This window comes from Schistocerca gregaria, chromosome 4 (assembly GCF_023897955.1).
Source record: "Schistocerca gregaria isolate iqSchGreg1 chromosome 4, iqSchGreg1.2, whole genome shotgun sequence".
In the NCBI taxonomy this organism is placed as follows: Eukaryota; Metazoa; Arthropoda; class Insecta; order Orthoptera; family Acrididae; genus Schistocerca; species Schistocerca gregaria.
In genome coordinates, this window is record NC_064923.1 from 451,120,546 (window position 1) to 451,130,960 (window position 10,415).

General features: G+C 50.7%; 1 protein-coding gene across 1 annotated transcript; it reads right to left on the reverse strand.

The window, feature by feature from the left end:
- Nucleotides 1-2,351: 2,351 nt before the first annotated feature.
- LOC126267768 (uncharacterized) lies at nt 2,352-9,975 on the reverse strand. The gene is made up of 3 exons (XM_049973072.1): nt 8,882-9,975; nt 7,932-8,374; nt 2,352-2,560 (listed from the first exon to the last, which is right to left on the reverse strand). Exons 1-3 carry the CDS (start codon nt 9,973-9,975, stop codon nt 2,352-2,354), a joined length of 1,746 nt encoding a protein of 581 aa, XP_049829029.1.
- Between the last annotated feature and the right edge of the window lie 440 nt (nt 9,976-10,415).

Sequence of the window (10,415 nt, forward strand, 5' to 3'; positions counted from 1 at the left end):
ATCTGCTGTAGAATTATGGAACATGTTTTATGCTCAAGAATCATGACTTTTTGAAAATGAACATCTCCTCTATAAAAATCAACATGGATCCCGCAAACGAGATACTGCAAAACTCAACTCGTTGGCCCTCTATGAGATCCACACTGCAATGGACAATGGCGCTCAGGTTGATTCTGTGTTCCTGGATTTCAGTAAGGCATTTGACACTGCCCTGCATTGTCGTTTAATGAAAAAAATAAGAGCTTACAGAGTATCAGAGCAGACTTCAGACTGATTTCAAGACTTTTTTGCAGATGGAACTCAACACATCGCTGTAATGGAACAAAATGGACAGGTGTAAAGGTAATATCCGGAGTTCCACAGAGAAGTGTGATAGGACCGTTGCTGTTTACTATATATATATATATAAATGATCTAGTAGAAAGCGTTGGATGCTCTTCAATACTGTTCACAGGTGATGCAGTTGTCTATACCAAAGTAGCAACAGCAGAAGATAGTAAGAATTTGCAAAACAATGTGCAGAGCATTGATGAATTGTGCAGGCTCTGGCAGTTGACCCTGAACGTAAATAAATGTAACATATTGAGCATACGTAGGAGAAGAAATCCACTACTGTACAGGTACACTATTGATGACAAGCAGCTGGAGACAGCGTCTGCTGTAAAATGTCTAGGCATAACTATCCAGAGCAACCTTAAGTGGAATGACCATATAAAATGGATAGTGGAAAAGTGGATACAAGACTCAGATACATCGGAAGAATCTTAAGGAAATTGAACTCATCCATGAAAGAAGTGACTTATACGGCACTTGTTCATCTGATTCTTGAGTATTGTTCATCCATCTGGGATCCCTATCAGGTAGGATTGATAGAGGAGATAGAGAAAATCCAATGAAGAGTGGTGCGTTTCATCATGGGATCGTTTAGCTGGCGAGAGAGTGTTACGGAGGTGCTAAACAAACTCTACTGACAGACGTTACAAGAGATGCGTTGTGCATCATGGAGAGATTTACTATTGAAATTTCAGGAAAGCACTTTTCTGGAGGAGTCAGACAACATATTCTCCCCCCCCCCCCCCTCCCTCCACATACATCTCACGTATTGACCCCCTGGAGAAAATTCAAGAAATTAGAGCCAATATAGAGACTTACCAACAATCATTCTTCCCATGCACTGTTCGCGAGTGGAACAGGGTTCGAGGGATCGGATAGTGGTACTGAAAGCACCCTCCGCCACACACCATTAGGTGGCTTGTGGAGTATGATGTAGATGTAGATTTGTGACACTATCTCTGGTGGCCACTTGAATCTGTGCACACAATGACCTGATTGACTAACTTCAATGTTAATTAACTTGGAAATGGTGTAAAATATTGAAGTTTTTTTCTTAACAATGATTTCCCAGCACAACCTGTCCTCTGACACTCTTACAAGTTTTCCAGACTGTTTCTGACCAACCTGTATAACACAAGTTACATTGTGTGAATAAGTAGCTGCCATATTAAGTGATAGGAAATACTGTGAACGAGTTATAAATGTCTTTTGAAAGGTATTTTTTCTTCTTTGAAGCTGCAGAGCATCACTTGTTCAAGACACAGTGAAGAGTTTTGAATACTGTTTGTAGTGGCTCATAGTCCTCTTTATGAAATAAAGCTTTCTCTCTCTGAGATAAGACATGCTGATTGTAGATGTTTAAAAATGATAGCCCCTGACCTGACGTTAAGGAGAACTGGATTCATTGTGTTAGAACATTTTTAGTCATCTAACATGTTACTTAAAATCCTGTAAAATTCTACTTTTACCTTCTTAGCTAAGGCCAATTGATTGGGTAGTTTATTGCTGCTATTTGATCATTACTGTTAGATAAATCATTCATTATGGCCACTGCCACTGTAGGAGTACGCATAATAACACAGCCCACAGCACCTGAAGAAGATGACTGAATAGATTGTCAAAATATAGTATGACGAAAAATGGAACCAACAATGCAGCTGGTCACTCAAGAGTAATAAATGTTCTAAATTATTCTCTGTTGAGTACAGTTCCTGTGTGCCATTCACATAAAATTAATTGTTCTAATCACACCAAATGCATACTGTGAAGGGGGAGAGCTGTTATACACAGCAGTAGGCACTTTTCATTGATGAAAAGTGCTTACTGCTGTGCATTTTACACAAATATGTAATATGGCCGTTTGTAAGAGATAGTGTGGGCAACTTCTCTGCATATAAGACCATGTATTACCCAAAATGTTCATTTCCTTCCATTAACAGTGACAATTGTAACTGACCAGGCAATACATTTTTCACTTACAGGCACATTTATTTTCACTTGGGCAACTAGCAGCAGGTTCAGGGTGTGAGCACAGTATGTGACTCTATCGCAGCAGTTGTCCAGTCGACAGCAGTGGCCACGTGGTGATAGGTGCACACATACAGAGCTGCCAGATAAGCATGCTCTGTTGCCGGGTCTACTTCTGCCTTGAGGCCTGACTCTTGTGAGGCTGACGGTTGTACTGATGACGAGGGCGATGCCTGCTTTCCAGAGCGCTTCTGCCGACCTGAGAAAGGCAGGATAGAAAACAATTAATGTGAAGCTCAACAGAGATTGGGTCATAGGATGGATACACAGAAATGCAGCCGTGTATTGCTTTTGTTAATTTGTTATACAATAATGGAACAAATGCTTTGCACATATGATGACTTTTCGTGAGACAGAACAATTCAGTATGGATTTTGCAAGCATCGGTTATGCGAAATCCAGTTGTTCTTTTCATTACTTTCGATGTAGGTCACTGCATGAAGCCGTGAAGAATTTAGTGTGTATCAAAATGAGGGACAAGTTTACTCCTCTTGAATAGCTCTGTGGGCCCCAAAATGAGAGACAAAATCAAAAATCAAAATGAGGGACAAGTTGACTCCTCTTGAATAGCTCTGCAGGCCCCAACAGAGTTAATGTTTACAGCACATGAACAGACTACTGCCAGCAATATCAAATGCACTCATTGTTGAGTAGTTTCAACAATAGTCTGAATAAAATTACTTGATAATTGAAGTCTGTCACTTGCAACTACAGTGGTGCCACATCAGCTGCTGTCTACCACTCAGTTATAGGCAACACACAAACATGGTGGATAACTACACAAATGCTGTTAATGTATAATTTGGAGCAATTTTGGAAATGGCTGCCACGATGTCTGATGGAAGCGGGAGATGCTTTGTCAACAGCTGATTTTGAGTGACCAATGACTAAACTGCAGCAGAAGATATATTTTATAATCCTGAATTTAAACTCATGTCCTAACCTAACCACAACCTTGTGATGTGTAATGTATCCAAGAAAACAGTGATCAATAATCTGTGGCAGAACTTAAATAACTATTACTTTGTTCATGGCATTTAAGGCTAATCTCTGAGAGCAAACTGAAGGTAGAAAAATTTCATAATACGTCTGTTTCTGCAGCAAAATTTCAGTTTCAGCAGTAAAAGAAAACTGTAATTTCTCACTGTCATTGTTTACCTGGAACTATACCCACATTGGCTGCAGGGGGTGAGCAGTCCTGGTTGGCACTTAAGTTGCTAATTACAGGTTACACAAGCAGATCCCAACCAAAAAAAGAATGACAGGGAGAAAAATAAGAGTACACAAGAAAAGTCAATGCGATGATGAAAATGACACACCAAAGGATTAGAAATTAAAAAAATTACATTTAAACCAATTAAATGAAAAAAGGTAAAGCCTTTCAATCAGATGTAGAAAAATAAAAATTTTTGCTGCATTTGATGGGATTTGAACCTATGACTTCCATGCGTCAGGTTTATACATTAATCACTATGCTATGTTATTACACTGCAGAAAGTTGTATTTATGAGTCTGGTGACACAATCGCAACGATTAATTGCAGCCTTAAAAAAATTGGCTTCATTAATGTTGTGTGAAGTTTATGTAATGTAAGCCAATCTCTGTGATTATAATAACTATGTATGTGATGCTGAATTTCATCTTGTGTGGAAGGATCAAGTAGTGTTTGGTTAGTGCTGTGTATGAAATGTGTGAATTTCATTAGCACCACCAAACATATCAAGAAAGAGAGCCAGACAAGGAATTGGAAGTGAACTAATTGTTGTGGCTGTTTGGTAATGGTGAACTGTTCAGGTGTGACATTGAGTTCTTTGGTTGGAGGAAACCAGTTACAAAGCATGAAGTTTAATCAGACTATAATGCAGGATACTGGCACCAAATCTACGGATCTGGTACTTCATGTTACCATTACGTCTCACCTTGCTGACCAAATACTGGCAATAAAGAATTCTTCCACTACTGTGATCTGAAGTGGCCAGCTACTGAATTGGGTGCTACTGTAAAGGTGTGTGTTAGTAACCTTAGCTACAGAGGCAGGTGGAAGTTGTGTTGCTGACAGTGAAAGCATTATAGATTAGGTCCCAAGCAAGAAGGGACCAAGAAACTGGGTGTGGTCTTAATAAAATAACCATTCCAGCAATCACTTTAGTTATGTAGAGAAATCGCCAAATACCGAGTTACAGGTGGCTGGGTGTAGATTTGAATGCCATTTGCCCCAAATATTAATCGAGTGTATCAACTGTTGTACCACCTCATTCATTTCATTTATATTAATCAGATTATTATTACAGATGATACCAAATTGATGCCATGTTTGTTGACAGCAAATACACTTTGTTATAATTTCATGCTACCATCTAACATACTAATAATATACTCTTGCAATGTAACATTAGATATATGGTTAGGCTGAAGGCTTCTTCTCAAACACAACTCAGCACAATATCCTCATTGGTAACATACAGCTAGAATCTGGGGTAACACCAGGCATACAGCAAAGAAGTCTGATGAACACTGTAACTGTTCATCATGAACACATTCTGCATTCATCAGCAGAGAGGACCTTGGACAATAACTCTATGGTCTAAAGCACTGTATGTCCATGTGCGTCGCTCGCTCGCTGTAAAACGCTGGCTTCATATGCCAGGTGTAGGGGCAGGTTAAGCAGCGGGGCTGCTGTTCCTGCAGTGACATCTTCAGGGTGCTTTTATTCCTAACAGAGTGAGCTGTCCTCACTAGGCGTCAGTCATTGCGACGCCATATTTGTTTCCGACATCGTGCTGCGAGAGAAATTACTCTCGCAGTAGGTCTGGCCATCGAGTCGTTGGCCTGTGGTGGACCTGGCGGCCCAGACCACGAATCAGGCGACTGGCAGAGTGTTCTGCATCACTGTAGAACACCCTTGTGATTTGCCGGAAGCGATCCCGTAAGAAAGGGATGCCCGCTTCCTCATGGAGCAGCCTTGCTGGGTAGCGAGGCGGCTTGTGGAGCGCAAGTCGCAGCGCCCTATTTTGCACGCGTTGAAGCGTCGCAATGTGCGTCGCTGCCGCGTTACCCCACACCACGGCCGCATATTCCAGTACCGGTCGGACGAGGGACAGATACATGGTGAGGCCGTGGCGTGGAGGAAGCGTCGATGAGGGATTGAGTAATGGGTAAAGCGCATGAAGGCGCCCCACCGCCCGCCCTCTGACGTCGCGGATGTGTGGCAGCCACGTCAGGTGTCTGTCCAATGTCACCCCGAGATATTTGCCGGTCCGCAACCATGGAATGGGGCCCCCCATGATCGTGACCGGCGGTAGGTCCGGTGGCATCATCCTTCTGCTAAAGATGACAGCCTGACTCTTCGCAGCGTTAAACTTAAGGCGCCATTTCGTGGACCAGGCACCCAGGACTTCACATCCGAGCTGGAGGCGGCGGCGCATCTCGGCCGCGTTCATGCTGCGGGTGAACAGCGCCGTGTCGTCAGCATAAAGCGCCAACTCCACGCGTGCCACCCGCGGGGCGTCGGCGGTGTACAGGGAGTACAGCAGGGGACCGAGGACCGACCCCTGCGGCACTCCCGCCCGAATCTGCCGGTCGGTGGATGTGCCCTCATCAGCTCGGACGTGGAAAGTGCGCCCCGAGAGATACGAGCGCAGCAGGACCACGTGCGACGTCGGTACCCCGTGCACAAAAAGTTTGTACACGAGGCCGTCGTGCCACACGCAGTCGAAGGCTTTGGAGACGTCGAGAAGTACCGCCCCTAGGTACTCTCGCGTCTCCAGCGCACGCATCGCCTGCTCCACGAGGCGCAACAGCTGCTGTGTGGTAGAGTGGCCCCGCCGGAAACCAAACTGCTCCTCGGGAAGGAGTTGCTGCTCTGTCACGATGCGCAGCAGCCGCTCCACGTACAACCTCTCAAACACTTTTGAGAGGGACGGGAGCAGACTGATCGGCCTATAGTGCGCTGCCTGTCGCGGATCCTTGCCGGTCTTGGGGATGGCAACCACTTCTGCATGTTTCCATGCGGAAGGGAAGGTCCCAGTGCGGAGGATACTGTTAAAGATGTCCGCCAGAGATTGGTGTACCTCCGGCGGTATCATCCTCAACAGGTGGTTGGTGACACCATCCGTGCCACCCGCCTTCCTCGGATTGAGGCGACGGAGCTGCAGGTCCACTTCCTCGGGTGTTATCTCCTCGATCACATCGTCAGCCTCCCTTGCAGCGAGGAAGACCGGCAGGCGATCCTCCACCAGACGAACATGATCGGGATCGAGCACACCATCAACAGGACGAAAATTTTCCGCGAACGTGTCCGCGAGGATGCTGGCTTTAGCATCCGGCTCGCAGACAACGTCCGCGCCCGCATGGAGAGGCGGGACTCGCTGGCGACGACGGAGGAAGCGCTTGGCGGTCCGCCAAGCACTACCATCCGTCGTAGTTAGGGTGGCCACCAAGCCCACCCAGTCCCGATTCCGATGTTCATCGATGGCTGCCCGAATCTCGCGTCGGGCCCTGTTGAGGCGGCGCTTCGTTTCTGGCTGCCGTGTGAGCTGCCACTCCCGGAAGAGGCGATTCTTGTTTGTTATCGCCTCCAGGATAGGCGGTGGGAGTTGGCGCGACATGTCTCGCGGCCGGTCCGGCCGCCTGGGGGTGGCCGCCTCCGCCGCAGCTAGTGTGTGCCGCGTGAAGAAGGCTAACGCTTCTTCAGCCCCATGCACAGCGGGATCTGGCGCGCCCTCGAGTAGGGCAAGGACCTCGTCACGGAAGCGCGTCTCGTCGATGCCACGGAAGTTGCGGCGGACGGACGGCAGAGATGCACCGATGACGTCCATGTCGAAGACCACCGGGAGGTGATCGGACGACATGGCACATCGAACGGTGGCCGAAGTGAAGTGCCCAACACCTTTGAGCACGGCGATGTCGAGCACATCTGACTGGCCTCGATGGGGGAAGACAGTGTGATCATAAGGCCCCAGTACTATCGCGCCATGCCGCTGTGTGGCGCGGAGGAGTCGGCGGCCGCTGGCATTGGTAACGCGGGAGTTCCACTGCGTGTGCTTGGCATTCAAGTCACCCGCAATGAAGACTTTCCCGCGCAGAGCCAGCAGGGCGTCGATGTCGGCCTCCTGAAGCAGTCCCCTCGGCGGCCTGTAGGCCGCAACGAAGGTGATCACCCCTGCCGTCGTGGTGACAGCCACCCCAGTGGCCTCCACTGCAGTGAGGGGCGGAAGCGAGACGTCATGGTGCTTGAGGGACGCCTTGATATAAATAGCCGTCCCCCCGCCATGCGTCAACCTGTCGGTGCGGTAGCACCGATAGTTGGCCACCTTGACATGTGTCCCCGGCTTCAGAAAGGTCTCGCACACGAGGCAGATGTCAATTGCCTCGTCGCGCAAGAACTCCCTGAATTCCCCTTGTTGGGGGACCAAACTGTTTGCGTTGAAAGCGCAAACGGTGAGGCCATGGATGTGGCGATTATCCATGACGCGGCGGGGTTGCAACGCCGGCCTGAAGGGCCGACGTGACCGCGGTGACGAGCACCGGTAGCTGCTCTAGCAGCTGGCTCAACGACCGCAAGAGCGAACGGAGCTCGGCTGCATCGGTGGCCGAGGGGGCGGCGTTGGCCGCTGGGGCGGCCTCCGCCACTGGGGAGGCCGGTTGCGGCAACTCCGTAGTAGACGACTGCCGCGGAGCGTCGGCAGCCGGTTGCGGCGTAGCACGAGGTGCTGTCGTCTGTTGCGGCAGTGTGTCATCGGCATTCCGGCGTGCAGCGGCATGGGTGGCCCGGCCCGCGCGCCGGCGACGCCTGCGCGGGGCGGCAACCCGCGCGCTCTGCGTGGGTGTGGGGGTGGCCTCCCCCCCGGGCGATGCCGGGGACGGCGCGGCCGGTTGCCTCGTCTCGCCCGCCGCCAGTTCCGAACGTCGGGCGGTGGCGGCTGATGGTCCGCCCTTGGTGGCGGCAGCAAAGCTGGTGGACGGGTGCACCTTACGAGAAGGAGCAGCCCCTCCGCTCCGGTGGTTTCGGCCCCTTTTAAAGGCCGAACAGCCTCTGTAGCTGGCAACGTGCGCGCCGCCGCAGTTGCAGCACGTCGGCTTCTCTTCCTTGGCAAGCCCGCAAGACTTGCTCTCGTGCTGTCCCGCGCATTTGACGCAGCGGGGCAACATAGAGCAGTAGCGGGAGACATGGTCGAGCCTCTGGCAGGAAAAGCACTGGGCCCTCTTGCCTTTGGCTCGGAGAGGTTCCACCGCGACCCTGACCCGGCCGACTCGCTGCACCTGGAAAATCTTCCGATTTTCCAGGTTGTCGACGAGGACAACCTGGTACAGTGGCATGTCGCGGTGCGTGCGCGGGGACTTCATCAGTCCGGTGGACCGGACGCCGAAGCCCATGTCTTCGAGTTCTTCTCTAAGATAGTCCGCCCCAAACTTGAGTGGAAGGTGGCGGAACACCACCTTCAGAAGTTTGAGCGGCTCAGAGGGGTGCGTGTAGCATGGGAGGCCATCTCTGGAGATGGTGTCCATCACCGCGCGGTACTCCTCGTTGGAGGACACCGTGACCTTGTAGAGGTCACGGCCAGCAGTCTTGACAGTGGCGGACGTGGCCGCTCTGTCTAGTTTTTGCTGGAACTCCTTGTACCCGCCCGCCCATTGGATGACGATGGGCGGGGGCTTCTTTTGGGCCGACACAGGAGGCGCGGCGCCATCTTCAGTCGCGTCCACACTGGCCCCCGCGAACGCGTTGGCGGTCGGCAGCGGCGTCGGTTGCTGCAGCGCAGCAGCCCTGGCAGTGCGCCGCCTGGGAGGGGCGACAAAACCATCCTCATCCGGCTGCCGGGAGGTGGCAGGTGGACGAGTGGGCCGCCGCGTCTTCGTCGGTCTCGGCGAGGCGGCGCTCGCGGAGGAGCCCGCGATAGTCGTCCCAGACTCCGTGGTGGAAGGGCGGGAAGCCCTCGAGGCCTTCTTCTGCGGCCTCGCTGTGTCGGACATCTGAGAGGGAGTGTCGGAGTCGTCATGCGTCATAGCCCGGCGCTTTCTGGGCGCACGGGCAGCGTCAGAGTCAGTGTCACGGCGCTCTGACTCGGCAATGGCCTCAGCCAAATTTGCGTCAGGCAGGTCGATATCCTGCATCTCGGCGGCCGCAGCTAGCGTAGCCACGGGCTCTTCTCGTGTCTTGGGGACCAGGGGTGCAGCCGGGGGCACATCGACCTCTTCAGTGGTCGAGGCCAGCGGCGCAACTCCCGCCGAGGCCGCCACCGCCGGGACCGCAGACTCGCGCGATTCAACCGGCGGGGCTCTCGGTGGCACACCCAACACTTGCTGCCTCGTGTACGGCAGAGTGGCACCCTTCCGAATGTGACAGAAGGCGAGTATAGTCGCCTCGTCGTCCTTTCGACCCGGGTAGGAACCCCCGTGAGCGAGTTTGTTCATAAGAATGAACACTCGATCACGAGAGAGCACATCAGAATCCGAAGAGTCATTCCTGTCGTGGTCAGTTGTCGTAAGCCGGTTCGTCATAAGTGGGGGGACGGATGGGGCCGCCACCGGGATCAGCTCAGTCGCCTGAGCTGGCCCCGACGGGCGGCGATCCGCCACACCCTTCGCAGGTAAAGCAACCTCTCTCAACGACATCTCGAACAGCACTCGTCCGTCGTGCGTGCGTCGTTGTCCATGTGCGTATTTTCAGATTTGGAGAATTGGAATGATAATACTGCATAAATTGCTCTTTTCAGTACTTAACTGACATATTGTTATTGTTGTGCTCTTCAGTCTGAAGACTGGTTTGATATAGCTCTCCATGCTACTCTATCCTGTGCAAGGCTCTTCATCTCCAAATAACTATTGCAACCTACTCCTTCTGAATCTTGCTTACTGTATACATGTTTGTCTCCCTCTATGATTTTTACCCGTCACACTTCCCTCTAACACTAAATTGGTGATTCCTTGATGTCTCATAATGTGTCCCATCAACCAATTCCTTCTTTTCTCCCCAGTTCTGTTTAATACCTCCTCATTAGTTAAATGATCTACTCATCTAATCTTCAGCATTCTTCTGTAGCACCACATTTCAA